General features: G+C 34.0%; 1 protein-coding gene across 2 annotated transcripts in view; it reads left to right on the top strand.

Annotated features, from left to right (window-relative positions):
• The window catches only part of TBC1D32 (TBC1 domain family member 32), a gene marked incomplete at its 5' end in the record, with an annotated part of 177,787 nt that overhangs the window by 103,983 nt on the left and 55,568 nt on the right, over window positions 1–18,236 (top strand). The window contains 3 exons of one of the 2 annotated variants that reach the window (XM_079716345.1): window positions 4,625–4,747; window positions 6,079–6,187; window positions 6,937–7,033. In XM_079716345.1, coding sequence (XP_079572471.1) covers window positions 4,625–4,747; window positions 6,079–6,187; window positions 6,937–7,033 — 329 coding nt within the window. The remainder of the gene's footprint in view (window positions 1–4,624; window positions 4,748–6,078; window positions 6,188–6,936; window positions 7,034–18,236) is intronic. The other variant, XM_079716346.1, reaches the window with a different exon arrangement.

Below are 18,236 nucleotides of genomic sequence, written 5' to 3'. Positions count from 1 at the left end.
GACTAATATGTCACATAAATTTAGAACATGGTAAGCACCATGTCTGAGATAAATGTCTGAGACTGTATAGATATACCAATTATTAATTCATTTAACTATTCTCCTTTAAATGCTTTTAGGTTGTTAGTGGAGTCATTTTGTTGAACTCTTACCACAAACTTTGTGGCTTAAAACATCACACACTTACCTCAGTCTCTGTCTACATACACCTTAGCTTGCTTGGTTCCTTGTTCATAGTCTCACAAGGCTACAATCAAGGTGTCAGATGGGGCTGTGATCTCTTTTGAAGCTCAGTCAGGAAAGTATCTGTTTCCAAACTCACAGATTGTTGGCAGAATGTAGTTCCTCATGGTTTTAGGACTGAGGGTCATGTTTTCTTGCTGCTTAGAGGCTAGAGCCCTTGCAGCTTTGTTAATTGAAGTCTGCCCTCAATTCTTAGAGGCTACCTGTAGTTCCTTGCCACATGGGTTTCTCCAGTATGGCTGCTTGCTTCTTCAAAGCCAGCAGAGTAGAGAGGCTCCAGCGAGAATGGCATACTGTTCTTCAAACATGCCAGTCGTGCTCTCAACCTTCAGTCCCTTGCTCAGCTGTTTGCTCTGCCTTGGAACATTTTTCCCTCAGATAGCTCCATGGCTTGTTTCTTCATTTCTTTTAGGTCTTTACTCAGGTGTCACCTTCTTGCTGAGGTCTTTCCTAACTACCTTATTTGAAATTGCATACAGTGATCTATCCCCACTGCTCTCTTGTTACAACTCCTTATTCACTTCCCTGCTTTAGTTGTATCCATGCTGTGTTTTTTGTTGTTGTTGTTGTTCACTGTCCCCCTCCTCTAGTATTTAGCATTCCATAAAGACTGGGATTTTTGTGCATGTGTGTTCAGTGAGGTATCCTTGGCACTTAAAACAGTAATAGGCACTTAGTAGGTATTCAACCAATATTTCTTAAAATCAAGTAAATTGAATTTTATGTCATGGGGAAGGTTAGTTTCCAAATAAACAGTTTTATCATCTTCTGATAATGAACATCATTATTTCCTTTCAGATAGCATTCCTCTTTTTCTTATCTTTTTTGCAGTGGCTTAAACTTCTAAAACAATGCTAAATAATGGACAGTTTTGCTGTTTTCATGACCTTAATGGGAATGCTGTTTTTTGGAGGACAGGGAGTAGAGAGTGGATGTTGAATCTTAAATTAAGTAGCTTTCAAGCATCTTGTCAGATGATTATATATTTTCTATTACATATAGATGTCATGAATTATATCAGGAGGTGTTTTAATATTAAACTATCCTTTTCTTCCTGGAATGAACTGTGCTTGATCACAGTATGCTATTCTTTTAATTTACTGCTGGATCAAATTTGCTAACCTTACATTATTCCTAGTATTTGTAGGATTTTAAAAGTCTTACATCATTTGTTAAAGTTTCTATTTACTCATTCTCTAATGAGAATTCAGTCCAGGCAGGTATCTGCTTTCAGAGCTACTCTAATTCACCTTGGATCATCTCATTGTCCATCTGGAGTCTATAGACTCCTCTTTTCAAATCATAAACTAGAGGATGTTGAGGCTATTTTCATTACCTGTTCACTGATTTAGTAACCTAAAGACAGTAGAAAGGTTACTAGGTCCTCCCTAAACCTTTATAACTTAAAGCCTTATTACTTAGTTGGTGACAACTTGATCCTTCTTATTTTTCTAACAAAACATCTGAAATCATCCTTGGTATCTTTCTTCTTTTTGCTCCACATATTCCGTCCACCAGGAAATTCTATCTGCCTTTGATATATTTTAAATTCCTCTATATATTTGCATCTGTTTGAATTTTCTTTTGTTTATTCATGCCATTACTACACTTTTAAAATTATCACAGCTTTGTAACATGTGTTACTATCTGGTGTTAGACCTCCTCCCAGTATTGCTTCATTGTCCTGCTGGTATTGAATGTTGCTGTGGGTATATCTGAGAACAGCTTGATTCCCTCCCCCCCCAACTCCAACTCTGTTAGTGACTTATCTTTTTCCCTGGATACCCCAGTGGTTCTTTCTCTAAGTCTAATAGCTCTGTCTCAGTGTTGACTCTTTTGGTTCAGTTTACCCTGGACATGCTGTCATGGTTGCTTTTCTCGTGGAATTTGACTAGTATCTCTAAAGGTGTATCCTGTTAGGTTATTTCTGTTTTCTCTTCAAGAAATCAATAGTTTAAACTCTTTATTTTCATTATGTTTTTCACACTCTCATTCTGTTCCCTGTATCATTTATTGTGCTTTTAGCAGCATCTGTTCTTTTTTGCTATTTCTAATTGTGCGTTAATTTCTGTGACACTTTTGTTCTTCTGCTTCTTTCCTTAGCTCTGCCAGTTCATGTTTTATCTTTTCTGGTTGTTTTGCTGTTTCTTCCCTGTGCTTATACAGCTCTACTTTGTGCAAAGAGCTTATTGGAGACTACTGCTTTATTAAACTTTTCAGTTGAGAGATAATTGCAATATAACATTCTGTAAGTTATACAACCTGTTGATTTGATACATTTATATAACTTAAAGAATTCACGGACAATTATTTGGTCATAGCTTTGGAGTGTATAATGGCTGCCCTGTGTGTTTGTATTTGCCATCTGCTCATCCTGTTATTTCCTCCTTTTTCTTGGAGCACCTTTGTATGCGTCCTGTGGTATTTGTTTTTGGAGGGGTGTGAGTTTTTTCATCATCAGCTGTTTACAGGAGGCTCGTGTTGAAGAGAAGTTATGGTCATGTTCCCAGTTAGTTGAACTTTTTCTGTGGGCCTGAGTTTTCAGTCTGTATGTTTTTGTGTTGTCCCTGCCAATCTCACTATGCATGTAGTCAGTTTTAATTATTAATAATTGCCTCTATAACCTGTAACCAATAACTAATAATTGATTTGTCTGTGACTTCATGTTCTACCTGGTTTCTTCTATTACTATGAACCATAATAGGACCAGGGATCTTCCTGCCTCTGTCTTGTGTATCCTGTTTCCACTGTTGTAAACAGAGAGTTTCATCTGAGTATACTCCTCATTTCTGAAAATTTTGTTTTTATGAATTTTTTTGAGAAATTAATTCTGTTGTTTTTCATGGGCAGCCATGACATCCTTTCTCAGTTTCTTTCCTTCCCATAGTGGTCTTTGCCCAATTTTGATTGCCCTTGACTGTCCTTCAGATCATTTTGTGGCTAAACATTTTTATGATCTTTTCCTTCCTTCTCAATCCTTGGGGTTATTTCTAGGCTGAGAAAAGGGAAATACCAACTTACACTACCATCTTTAAACTAGAAGTCTAAATATTCTTTTCATTTTATCTAGCACAAATGTTCTTACTTTTATAAACTAAGTATGGAATATTTCTCTAAATTGATAGTAGATTTTCCCTTAGTTTTGGATATATTTGGTTATTTTAGCCAGGTTCTGGGGAGTGTTATTGAATTGCCATTTTTGACTGTTAAATGCATCCACCAAACATTTTTCTATTTATGGATGCTATTGACTAGATAAAACATGTGATTGCACCAAAATTCAAAAACTGTAAAAGATATACTGTGAGAAGTATATTCCCTTCAGTCTGTCAGATTCCAACCACCCCACCTTGTCCCCCCCACCCCCCGCCCAGCTAACAACTCTTACCAGTTTCTTTTTTGTCTTTGGAGAGGGATTCTACGTAAATATGTACTTAAATATGTGTTCAAATGTTTCTCCATTTTGGTTCAAATGCTACCACTATACACGTCTTGTGCCTCTTCTTTTTTACTTAACATACCTTGAAGATAGTTCCTGTGTGACTCAAAATGCATTTTCACAGTTTTTGGTTGAATCATGATCAAAACAAAATCTTCACATTCATTTTATTTTTCTTTTAATTTATAACTTCCTTTATCCCCTCTTTTTATGAACCATTTTTTTCCCAGAAGAAATATATAATGTGTAGAATTCTCCAAATTCTGGTTTTGTGTTGACTGTTTCCCTCTTGTGGTATCTTTTTACATATTTCTCTGAGCCTTGTATCAGTATAAACTGATAATGAGATATCTAGGATTGGTTCGTTTCAGGTTCCGTTTTTTTGGCAAGAATATTTTGTAGATGGTGCACTCACCGTACATCCTCTTGCATCACAATAGGAGCCAAATGATTTCTACTTTTAGTAATGTAAAGATAGATCATTGTGTTTCGGTGTTCTCAGCTTTATCTGACAATTATAAAGTTAGCCATTGACATTTCACCTAATAAATATTTCCTGGATTGGTAGCAAGATGATTCTGTCATTCCTTCTGTATTTAATTGAGTAAAAAGTGGTGGCAATTTGTAGTTTTTATAGATTTGCTAATGTTCCCTAACTAATTTTTAAATTAAGTATCAGTTGAGAATAAAATTTATTATTCCTAGATTTAGATAAATTTTTAAACTAGATTAGAAATAACCCATGGTCTTTAAATGATATTTCAATTAGAAAAACTTTTGAAGTCAATTATTCAAAATGATTAAAAATATATCTGAAATAACTACCTGATTTTTCTTACAAAATTTTTATTTCCATGTCTCTTGGTTTGAGACACCAAGAAAGTTTCTAAACTTTTAGGATATATTTTAGAAAATCTACTTTTATTGTTCCTTTTTATTTAGGTTATTAAGTGTGGTATGCTGTGATCTAGACACTCTTCTCCTATTGGAGGCTCAGTATCAAGTATCTGAAATGTTACTAAATGCTCAAGAAGAAAATACCTTAGAGACATCTGACAGTCACAGGTAAAAAAAATAAAAAAATAAAAAAAAATTAAGAGACAATAACAGCTTTCTTTACAGATGTTCTGTTGAGACAGTAATTTTCTGTACAGTTTATTTAATGTTTTTCCATTATCTGAATTCAATAGATTTAAATAAGAGTAAAAAGCAATAAAGCATAAATGTCACAGTTAAAAAGATTGTAGACAGTGTTCTTGGAGACAGCTTACAGAGTACTACTTTCTAAGTTTCTGTTTAGTTTTTTGTTTTTTAGTTAAGTCCTAATATTAAGTTGTATCAGCTTTAAATTCAGACTCATGTGAAAGATGACCCATTAAACAAAATGTGTGATTTTTGTGTCCCTTATAGAGGCAATTTTTACTTCATTCTCTTAATTACGTTAGTTCATAGTTATAAATTCTGATTATTGCAAAACGAGTTTATGGTAATATCTTGAAAACTTTTTTCTATTAATATGTCATACTTACCATTACCTTGATTCAGTTGACATATCTTGAACACACATTCAATAGCTGGCATTGTTTTTGTGTCTGTAATTTTAAAAAAGTGTGCCTCCACCCTAGCTAGACCTTGGAAAAATAGTACAGAATACCAGGCCACATTACTGAATACTGTAGGTTTGATATAGAAGGATAGTGTTAACAGCTGCAGGAAGTGTGGAGGATACAAAGTTTAGAATTTGAATTAAGTCACTGGGTCTAGAACTTAAGGGAACTTTGACTAAAAATGTGGTTTCCCTGGTGGCGCAGTGGTTAAGAATCTGCCTGTCAATGTAGGAAACATGGGGTTTGAACCCTGGTCCAGGAAGATCCCACATGCCATGGAGCAACTAAGCCCGTGTGCCACAACTAGTGAACCTGTGTGCCACAACTACTGAAGCCTGCACGCCTAGAGCCTATGCTCCACAACAAGAGAGGCCACGGCAATGAGAAGCCCACACAAGGGAGAGTAGCCCCTGCTCTCCACAACTAGAGAGAAAGCCTGCGCACAGCAACAAAGACCCAATGCAGCCAAAAATAAATAAATAAAATGAATAAATTCAAAAAAATGTGATAGAGTTGTTGTGGAAATAATGCACATCTTAATCCCATTTCTTTTTAACATGTGACATTTATCAAGGAAATATTCTTAATCTCATTCATCTCAGTATATCAATTATATCTCCAATTCTTTGCTCTGTAGCTAAGAAAGCTGTAAGATAAAAAGTGAATTTATTTTTTAGACTCTTCTATAGAAATTGTATTGCTTTTTGTCCCTCTACATTCCACTGACATGATCTTAAAATAAAATCATATTCAATTAAGGCAGTAACAATTGATATATTTATTTTTCAGAGATTTTATAATTGATAGCTTATCAGTGGAGAGAAATCATGTTCTTATTAGAATAAATCTTATTGGTGGGCCAATGGAACGAATTTTGCCTCCAAGGATACTAGAGAAGGTAAGTGGGGTAAAGAGGAGGGGGGAATGTTTTTCTGACATTTTGAAGCAAGGTAGCCAACTCAAGTGACAATAAACAACTTCTAAATATCCACATCACAGAATTGAACTTTTGTTACTAGAAAAACTTTAGGATGCAAGTAAACACTTTCTAATGAAAATAGCATTCTTCAAGGCAAGGTGTTATGAGTGGTAGTTTGTGTTGCAGAGTAGGATATTCTTTTATTAAAAACTTGTCATTTTCCTTGTGTGTCTTTGAACACATATTAAAATTTTTTCACTTTTAATATCTTTCCCCTTCATGATACCTGATTTTTATTAGATGACTAATTCTTATGTGTTTCATTGGCTATATTGAGTACCTCTCCTTTCATCAGTATCCATAGAGTTTGGTTTTCTCTTGAAAGGTTTTTTTTTGTTATTTTTACTGTTGTTTGTTGTTATATTAAGTACTTCACTCCAAGAATGGTGAGCTAGAAATGATTGACAGCATAAGAGAAGTAGTTTTGTGAGCAATCTTGTTGCTACAACACATTATCATATTTGTCTTTAGTACTCATTTAATGTTGTTTCTGTATTTCATTTTAGTATCCATTAGAGTGTTGAATTATAATGTCAGATAGCTTTTGGTTAGTTATGCTACAACTCTGGAATTTATGAAACAAAAGCCAATTTAAGTGATATTTCAGAAAGTCTTAAAATTTAATATTAAACTACTTCCTAAAGTCATCTGTCTTGCTTCTTTTTTAGGGTGATGATCCATATCCTTGGCCAATGTTTTTATCATACCCTTTACCAAACTGCTATTTGTCAGACGGTGTTACGAGAAATGCTGATCTAAAACAAGGTAAAACATTTACCATCAAGTGTCATGTTTTACTGCTTTTTTGTTGTTATAATTTGAAAAAAGATAAAGTATTATGAAGGGAGATTAATACTATTTTTCATTCAGCTCATATACCTGAATACATATATGTCTGTTTCTTTGTAAGTTTTCATTATTTCACATGTTCCTTACTAAATGAATATTTGTATGATGCTGATTAGTTCTTATCAGAACCTTTTTTTTGTTTTAAAAAAGGGAATTAGTGATTTTTGATGAATTAATTCTCGATACATAGAACTTTATTCAACATATTAATATTTTTTAATATCTGTGTGCCTTATGTAAGTCCTGTGTGCTCAGGACTTAAAATATAAATGTTATATAAATATAACAAAATAAAAATTCTGATATTTATGACCTTTTAGGGAATACATTCAAGTAATTAGACAATTGTATGGTAGTACCATGTGATAGGAACTAAATATATAGACAAATGTGTAGCCTGCTAGGGTAGCACATAAGCACGTGCTCTTCCAAAGAACACTGAGTTTAAAGTGAGACATGAAGTAGGTGTTTTCTGGGTATTAGAAGAGCATTTTTGACAGAGGAAACAGCAGTGAGACTAAAAGGGGCAAACTGTATTAAGAACCATGAGTAGTTCAAGGATGTATGAGATTTGGAATGTGAGGACAAGAGTGACCAGAGATAAGACTTAGGCAGGTAAGCCAAGTTCAGCCATAAGACCAGGCTACCTCAAGCTCAGGTATTTAGACTTTATCATAAGAGCAATAAAAATTCAAGCAGTTTTTAGACTTGAGAATTCTAAGATGAAATATGAAGATTTTAAACCATTAATTTGAGAAGTTAAATCTTAATATCAACATGATCTCCTTGTTGTACTATCAAACTTGCATTGGAAAGAAATAATGTATATAATTCATTTCATGTAGGTTAGATTCCACAGAGTGATTGTTGAAAAATAAGAAATTTTTCTTCTGTGTGAGGCTTCATAAGCCACTTACTTTTCCCGGTGTTTACTTGCCTTAAATCAATCAATAGAGGCCATCAATTGATACATGTTTTTACTTCTATCCAGTGTTTAAGATATACACTATGTATCTCACAATTGCATAGAGATAAATTTCTATTTTTTTTCTGTCTACCTAGGTTAGGGAAAGAGAATGTGAGGGATTTTAAAAAGTTTTTAGTATTTGTCTTTTGAATACACTTTTAAAATTTTGCCGTATGTTTTTCTCGTGTGACGTAATTCAGAGATGTGGGAGCAATATTAAGTATTTTTCAAGAAGAAACTCTTGAAAGAATATCATTTTGGACTCTTACCACTGACTTGCATCTTTCAGTGAACCCAACCTTTTATGTCTTCCTCTCCTACTTTCAGTCTTTTTAATCAGTCTTTATATTTTGTCATTCTGTCTTTAGGTTTCATTATGTATTTGCCTACTCATTCCTTTATTCAACATGTTTCTTGAGTGCTGATTATCAGGTACTTCACTAAGCACCGGATATAAGATGATGTATAGTATATGATCCATTCTTCATGCCTCAACCCTTCAGCCCTTTTCCTTGTTACCATATAGCATCATTACCTTTGCTAAATTTCGCTTGGAAACAAATATATCTTTTCTTTTGAACAGCAAATTCATTCATTGTCAGTCTTACTTTGTGACTGCCATATTAGATAGTTTGTTTCTTCAAAGTATAATAGTTTGATAAAAAATATGCTTTATTTTAAAATGACCAAGGCAGACAAATAAGAATGTAAGATTAAATGGATAGTTCCCTGAGAAGGAAAAAAAAAAAATCAATACCTAGGAATTGGTGCTCATCAGAGGAGTATAATTTTTTTCCCTGTTCTACTCTTAGAAGTGATTTAGAAAAGGGAGTAATAATAGCTTCTCTGTCTAGCCCAGAAGATAACTGCAGAATGGTTATTAACCTCTAGTAAGCCTGTAATGCTGCCAGGCAGTCATATAGTGTGTCCACAGGTCCATTTACTCTCCTAGTCTCCTAGATGACTGTTTTCAAATATTTTCTTTCATCAAACCTTCCTAACCTCTTCCCAATCTTTCCTATCAGATGATAACTTTGCTTCCTTTTTTTTTTTTTTTTTTTAACTGAGGAAATAGTAACAGTCAGCTTCCATGTGCTCCTGATACATGTCAGCTCACTCGGCTGCATCTGTGCCAATTTAGATTTTGTATTACTATGAATAAAACTGCAAATGTTAATTACAAAGTCCAGTTTCTCCATTTGTGCCCTGCATTCCATCCTCCTTTTTTGCAAAGATATTGCTTCTAACAGCTCTCCCTTTTTCTTTATTGCTTTTTGGTGGGTGGGGGGTGGGTGTGGATCTCCACTGTAGCTTTCCTACAGGCCAGCAAGAATGCTGTTAATTTTTCCATATTTAAAATATCTTCTTTTGAATTTACTTTTCCCTCTCTACAATCCCATTTCTGCCCTCCTACTGCAAAATTCCTTGAAGAAGTTGTCTAATCTTAATATTGTAGTTATTCTCTTTCCATGCTCTCTTGAATCCACTTTAAAGCTAATGAGGCTTTCACCCTTACCATTCTACCATGATTAAATCGACAGGTCAGATCTTATCCTCATCCTACTACACCTAGCATTAAAACTTAAAATGTTTGATGCCTCTCTTTTTTGAAACATTTTCTTATTTGGCTTTCAGAAAGTACATTATCTAATCTTCCCCCCTACCGCTGCATTTCTGGCAAATTCTTCATCTCTTTTGTTGGATCTTTCACATCTCTCCAACCTCTAAACTTTGGAGTGCCCCAGGTCTCAGTTCTTTTTTTTTTTTTGTCTGTACTTATTCTTTTGGGGATTTCATCTAGTCTCATGACTAAAGTACCATCCAGTACACTCTGATTTATATCTTAGATCCATATTTCTACTTGACTGTGTACTTATATCAGTTTACTTGACACCTTTACTAGGACGGTTAATAAACATATCAAATTTAACATGTCTGAGATAAATTTCTGATACTCTTTCAAAATCTATTCCTTTGGTATTCTTCCTCATTTCAGAAAGGACAACTTTGTGCTTCCAGTTCTTTAAGCAATAAACCTGAAGGTTTTCTTTGACTCCTTCTGTCTTCATAACCCCACATCTAATGTGTCAGCAAATGCTCTTGATCCTTCATATTCGAAATAAAACCACTTTTCACTCATCTACTACCACTCTCATCTCTCACCTGTATTATTGTAGTAACCTGTTCAGTTTGTTTCCAACACAGCAGCCACAGGAATGGCTACTGAAATGTGGGTTGGATCATTTAACTCCTCTACTTGAAACCCTCTCATGACTCCACTATAGCCTACAAGGCCCAACTCATTTGTGCCTGCCTTTCTGTCACATGTTCTGTTTTAATTTAGTACAATTTCAATTTTCTTTATTTAACTTCATATTTTCCCACCATATTGGACAGCAACTTCTAGTTGCCTTTCTGTTTGTACCTAAAACACAAGTGTTTGAATAATATATTATTCTCAATTTAACAGCAGTACCTAATACTTCCTCCTAATAGTGGTCCTGGCATTATTGTGGTTCTTGTTAGGCAGGAGAGAATGATCTAGGTACCAGTCAGTGGATAGCCAAAGAGGTACCTCAGGAAGCGATTTTACATAGGTACGTACTGAGTCAAATATGAATCAAATATGTGTCGTTCTGGTATTGCTGATGTATCACTCACACTATACTCGTAGAAGAATGGCAGAAAATGGTAGAGGAAATCAGAAGCATGTCTGACTTTGATAGTACCTAAGAGAATACAGTGATGGTATCTCTGTAAACTCAGTGAGAATAGTGGAGCCAAACATATTTCTAGCAGATACAAGGCTAAATTGAAAATAATGTTCCTGGTTAAATACTGTTCAATAAGTTAAACATTAATTATGCATTTAAAAATACTGTTTAAGCAATACTTTAAGATACAAATAGCTATTTTAAAAGCAAGCGTTCATATACTTGGTTTTTAGATTTGGAGGTAATAATTCACTGATTCTGATAGGTGTTATTCTAGTCATTTGCACTTCAATATTTGGGATATCATTTCATTGTTGTGGAAAAAAAATCACTGTAGTTGTGTGCACGTGGTGACATTCACCTAATTTGTCTCCCAGCTTCTAGATTTATTCTTCTTGCTACACTTAGCATTTCCTCATCTGTTAAATTGCCTCTTGTTAGTTCCTTGGCATCAGTGTTAGCTATTAGATTATTTATCTTCATCTGTGAATAAGAATCTTGAGACATCATTTGGTTCAGTTATTTTTCTTTGTATTCATTTTTAGGGTCACCATATTAAAATGTAAAAGCCCTTTAAAAGCTGATTCGTATTATTTATGTACATATGTCACATATGTGAGCATACCTAAATCATCATACACACACAAAAAATCTATTCCAAAATATCATCTCTCTGTTATCTGAGAGTTGAGAAAAGTAGGAAGAAATGTGTTAGTATGGTAACTTATTGTTCCTGTGCAGAAGATAAGAAAGAGGGAAGGGGAGTCAGAGAAAGAAGAGTTTGTATGGTGGTTAAAACCAAGTGCCTGTTAGCATGTCAGTGAACTACTAGATTAACTCATAATTCCTTTCCTGTATGAAACAGGAAGATTGTGAGATAGCAATCTGTTTTGTTTTTGTTTTCCTAAGCTAAAATTAGATCTCCCAGGAGTTATAACATCCCTAGCAACTAGTATATGTTCCATTTTGATGTGTTCAGGATGGGTACTTCTTTCTCTAAGGAGGAAGGGAAATTCAGTACTTCCATACTGGGAAATTAAAATAGCTTGAGGAGTTGGATAGTGTACTCTGGGTATTGAAAGCATCAGAGAGAAATATCTTAATAAAATGAGAAATAAGCTCTTCTTACTTCTCTTTCTAGCATCTTCCATTCACTTTATTTTTTATTTTATAATGTTTATCCAGGCTGAATTATAAAAATCAGCAGTCTAGATTATGCCTGTATTCTATATACCTTACTACTGTAGAATTTCTATCTTTATCAAGAAACCATTTGGAAATATATTTACTTCGTTGGGGCTGGTGTCTTCAAAGTGGAGAGTAAGTTGTTGTTGGTGGTGGGTTTTTTTTTGTTGTTTGTTTGTTTTGTTGGTCATTGCCTGTATGTTTCTAGTATTCCTAACAGGGCCAACAGAGTAGCAGAAGCACAGCAATGACTCATAAGGTTACTGACTGCCAGGCCATTGGCAATGATTGCTATTCTTTGATCTTAGAAATTCACATGGCTGCTCACTGAAAGCTTCAAACATATTAGTAACTTCTGATGTAAGTAAACTTGAATGTTCTAAGAACTCCTCAATAGTCACTCTTTACCCATACATCCCTCTGGAGGCCCTTCCTTTGTGCTGTCTAAGAAGTAAACAGAGTGAAAGCTAATAACAAATATGTTACTCTCCCATTCTTTCATCTTGCTTGTCTTTTACTTCATCTCTTGTCTTTTCTCTTTCTTATGGTAATTATCCTATATATTCTGCATCAATCATATAGGTCTTTGAAAAATTTTTAAAACAGCTTCATTGAGATATAATTAACATACCATACAATTAACCCATATAAAGTGTGCAATTGAGTGCTTTTTATTACATTCAGGTATGTGCAACCATCACCACAAATTTCAGAACATTTTCATCACCTCAAAAAGAAACCCAGTATCCTTGCTTTCCCCTCTTTCCTCACCCAGCTCTAAGCAGTCACAAATCTTTCTGTCTCTAGAGATTTCTCTAGTCTGAGCTTTCATATGAATGGAATAATATAGTATGCGGTATTTTGTGAAACAAACTTGGATTGTTTCCACCTTTTGGCTGTTATAATAATGCTGCTTACAAACATTCCAGTACAAGTTTCTGAAAGCACCGAATCGTAGCCCCTAGGCCACCAGGGAACTGCAGGTACAAGTTTCTGCATGAACATGTTCTCATTTCTCTAGAATTGTTATACCTAGGAGTGGAATTGCTGAATTATATGTTAACTCTGATAGTTTGAGAAACTGCCTCACTGTTTTCTAAAGCAGCTAAACCATTTTACATTGCCACCAACAGTGTATGAGAGTTGATTTTTTCCACATCTTCATTTGTTATCTGATATTTTTGATTCTAGCCGTCATAGTGGGTGTGAAGTGCTATTTCCTTGTGGTTTGATTTGCATTTGCTTGCTGACTAATAATGTTGAGCATCTCCTCATGTTCTTTTTTTTAATTGAGGTATAGTTGATTTATAATACTATGTAAATTTTAGGTGTTCAACATAGTGATTCACAATTTTTAAAAATTATACTCCATTTAGTTATTATAAAATATTGGCAATATTCCCTGTGTTGTACAGTATATCTTTGTAGCTTATTTATTTTATACACAGTAGTTTGTACTTCTTAATCCCCTGTCCCTATCTTGTACCTCTCTGATTCCCTCTCCCCATCTCCTCACTGGTAACCACTAGTTTGTTTTCTATATCTGTGAGTTGTTTCTTTTTTGTTGTATTCACTAGTTTGTTTTATTTTTTAGATTCCACATATAAGTGATACTCTTCATGTTCTTATTGGCCATTTGTATATCTTCCTTGGAGAGATGACTATGCAGATCCTGTGCCCATTTTTCAATTGGGTTATTTGTCTTTTATTATTGTATTTTTTATATATTCTTAGTATAAGTCCCTTATCAAATATATGATTTAGAAACTTCTTTCATGCCTTAAAATACATTGTTTGTGCTTCTGGGCCTCTGCTCTTTATATTCCCTTTTCCTGGAGTACTAATTCCTACGCTTCATTTGGGTAATTCCTTCTAAACCTTTTGAAGCTTAGTCTGAATGTTACTTCTTCATAGAAGTAATTTCCACATTATGTAAAATAGACTTCCCTTGCTTCTCTCTCTGGCTCCCTGTTTATTTCTCTAACAGCACTTATAGTTTACCTATGAAGTTTACTTATGGATTTATTTTTTCACTGGCTGCTACTCTAGAATGTCACCTCCATGAACATTTTTGTCTAAAGTAGTAGGCAATAATAAATATTTATTGAATGAATGGGGGAATTAATATTGGATTTCTTCTCCCTTTATTTTTCTAATCATCAAACTCTGTCTTCCAAATCTTTGTCAGAGGGCATTGGGAATTCCTTCTAGGCTAATCTGAAGTAAGTTTAGAAATTTTAATTTATACCTGGAATAACCTCTGATCTGACTCAATTTTTAGAGAATGAATGGCTTTGCAGTTAGAAAGCTCCTTGAGCTAGACTTCTACATATATCATTCATGAAGCAGTCACTTTTATTATACTTATTTTATCATTTACAAAGTACTACTTTACCCATATATAGCACATGAAAGGTATGCATCGTTAGCATTACATCTCAATTTTTCACAATTGGAAAAAAAAACCAAAAAAACACACAACCTTTATTCTGTGATTACGTCGAATTTAATCTTTTATAGCTTTCAGTGTCTTAACTCTACCGCTTCCTCTACTGCATTTCTACTTATCTCATAGGAAATTGATTTTCTGACTGGCAAAAACATTCTGTTTCAAGTACTGTATAAAAGAGTAAGTTCCATGGTGATAATCATTCCCTTTAATGGAAAGCACAAAATAATGTTAAAATCGTTACTCTCAGATTATTCAGATATTGTAATTGGATATTTTTAGGTGACATTATACATATATGAGAAAACAGGTCATTTTAAATCTTATATGAGAGATAAATCTCACTATAGTATCTTTTTTTTTTCTTTTTGCCTCAACATTGAAGTTTTTCTTTCTACAAATTAAATGAGAAAAAGAGGGAGATTGTCATACAAAATTGAAACGAATTCTAGATAGAACTTGCTTTTCACACTTTGTAATTTTTCAGCTCTGAGTGAACTTTGTATAAAATCTATGTCGAATCATTAGATTCTATGTGTTGATCAAATGCTTACAAGGACCATGTGATGTTCTTAGGTGAGGATCAGGAATCTAAGTCACTGTATTAAATCTGTATTATTTGCATAGATTTGATACTTTATAAAGGCACAAGTGAAAATTCAAACCATTGGCAATGTTTATTAAAACATATTATGTGTTAATATGTTGGGGGGTGGAAAAGGCTTTTTGCTAAGTATTTTTATATATGTCTACTTGGAATGTTTCATAGTTGGAGCCTACTGTTTATCGAAGCGTTAATCATTGCAGTGCATTTTGGTCAGTAAGAAAACAAATATGGATAAAGTTTCTAAATTAGAGATGGAGCTGTAGAACAACAGTACCATATTTTGTGTCTCTGGGGTTATTCAGTGTTGAGTGAATGAGCAATAAAGTTGATAGCTTTTGTAGTTACAGTCTTAGGATGCCAACATATTCTAGCTCTCAAGACATGCTGATATTATTTTCAATTGTTTGCATTAAAAGATGTTGAAATTTAGCCTTTTCAACTACAAATACTGTTATTTTGCCATTAGAATAATATCCTTGTTTTTTAAAGACAGTTTTCATTTCTCTATATTGATTTTGTTTAACAAATTTTTACGTTCTTACTGGGTTTAATTCTTTATTCACTGATGCTTCTTCTTGCTGACACTTTGGTAATTTCTGTCTTTTCAGACATTAAGTTCATGCCCATGTCCCTATGAATTATCTTCATGTCTTTTTAACTTACAAATGGGATGACAATCATTATATAATCCTAATAGATTCAAAATTGGAATATTATCTACATAGTAAGTAGAAATGAACTTAAGAGGAGAAAAGGGAGAATGAGATGACCTATAATGGCAACTACATTTTAATAAAAGAATGAAAATTGCCAAATTAACAAATGAGTAGACTGGGTTGCTTTTATTTCTAGTCTGATAAATTATGTAAGATTCAGGATTACCACTCTTCCTCCAATCAACTAAAAATAGAATCCCATGGGAAAAATTGAAAGTGCTTTGAAAAATAATATGATACTACATAAAATGTAATGCAACATGATGGGTAGTGTTCTGATTTTAAAAGCCTTTTTGTATTATGTCTTACACATATAGTCAATCTATAAATATTTTTAGTGATGAATTCTCACTTTTATTAAATATTTATCTAGGCCTTTATGTCAAGTCAGACACTTTCTTTTTTCTTTCCATATTGTTTCTAACCTTGGAATTAAAATTTATTTTCTGCAGGTAAAGGTAAATGGCTTTGATTTGGCATCATCCTGTTAACTGAGAATAGGGATATAAGATTATGGTTTCTTTCCAATGTAGTAAATCTTGAGCTGCAGCTGTTGAGATACTTAGTTTAAAAATCAGAATAAGTATTTACTTTTTTTCTTTTTTTTTTTTTTTGTTGGTACGCGGGCCTCTCACTGTTGTGGCCTCTCCCTCCCGTTGCGGAGCACAGGCTCCGGACGCGCAGGCTCAGCGGCCATGGCTCACGGGCCCAGCCGCTTCACGGCATGTGGGATCTTCCCGGACCGGGGCACGAACCCGTGTCCCCTGCATCGGCAGGCGGACTCTCAACCACTGCGCCACCAGGGAAGCCCAGTATTTACTTTTGAATGGTAAAACTCTTCATGTGCTTCTTACTTTCATGTTTGCAACAAACATGAATGGCAACCAGCAGAAATAGATCACCTGCTAGTTTAGGTGCAGGTAATAAGGGAAAACTAATTCCTTATTTTTTTTAAAAAAACGTTTCACTGATTTCTCCTATAGTACATGCTTAATTATCACATATTAAAAGGAAAAGTGATATGATAATTCCAAAGTGAGGAATAATCTGTATAACATATAGATGTCATGGGTTTAAGAACTCACAGTTCAAACAAAATAAAGACATAGAAGAATTTAGATACTCTCACATTTAGAAATGTAGGGAGAACTAATATTAAGCATCTGTCTAATTACTTCTTGGAGACCACTACAGAGTCTTCTTATTTATTGTATTAAGAGTAAGCTGGCATAACTGTATTAATCTACATGGAAGAAGAAAAGATAAGCAGAAAACACAAATTGGAAGCAAATATTTCACAAATGAGCTTCAGTCTAATAGAAAGAAGGGTGACTTTCCAAATTAAGCCTAGGAATCTGTTGCTAGTTAGTTTATGAAATCTTCCATTTATTTGTTTCTTTTGTAGCAGTTGTTTATGATATTCTGTATAAAATGGGCATTCAAAATGTCTGATATCCTTGGAAAGAAGTACTAAAATTTTTCTGTATAGATTTTCTTTGCATTTATATTAAGCTTACATTTTTCCTCCCCTTGAAATTGAGGTTCTTTCTTTTTACATTATTTATAGTATAAGTATAATCTTTCCTTCTATATAATAATCTTTTGAGAAACAAATTATACAATGTCATCAAGTATGAAAAGATTATGGTGCTTACCATAACAAAGAATTTCAGAGTCTAGGTATGAAATATTGACTCTAATTGAATTTTATAAACATGAAAGTTGATGATTTTCCTTTCTTCCATTTTACTCAGTGGTGGTAAGTAAGTGCTCAATTGCTTGTTGCCAGAGGGAGCTGTCCTGTGCATTGTAGGAGTTTTAGCAGCCTCCTGGTCTCTGCTCACTAGATGCCCATAGAACTCTCTCTTTGCAACCACCCCTCCCAACTGTGACAGCCAGAAGTATCTATAGACAGTACTGAAATATGGGGAGCAAAACTTAGTCCATTTGAGAACTATAGCTATAGATTCGTTTTTCCATTCTAGCACTTCATACAAATAGAATCACATAAGATACTTTATTTGTGCTTGCTTTCTTTAAGCATAATGGTTTTGAGATTCATCTAGTTTGTTACATGTACCACTTGGTTGTATCATTTTACTAAGTAGGATTCCAGTGTAGATAAATATGATTTGGTTAAACATCACTTTTTGTTTGTATTTTCTTAAACTCCTTAAAAACAACTGCTTTAAAATTTTTGGCTGCTAATTGTATCACCTCAGTCCTTTCTGAGTCTTTGTACTAACTGATTTAACTACTGGTTATGAGTCATTTTTTCCCCCTTTCTCATGTTAGTAATTTTTAATTGAATGTTCAACATTATTAATTTTACATAGTTGAGGGCTAGATTTTGTTGTCTTTAAAGAGTAATGGACATTTTTGGGCATGCAGTCAAGTTACTCGTGGATCAGTTTGATCATTCAGGGCTTTCATTTTTTTGTTAGGGTACGTGCAAAGTTGTCTTTATGGCCAGTTTAACTC

The sequence above is a fragment of the Hyperoodon ampullatus genome (genome assembly GCF_949752795.1).
Source record: "Hyperoodon ampullatus genome assembly, chromosome: 12".
NCBI lineage: Eukaryota > Metazoa > Chordata > Mammalia > Artiodactyla > Ziphiidae > Hyperoodon > Hyperoodon ampullatus.
This window is presented reverse-complemented; position numbering and strand designations above follow the sequence as displayed.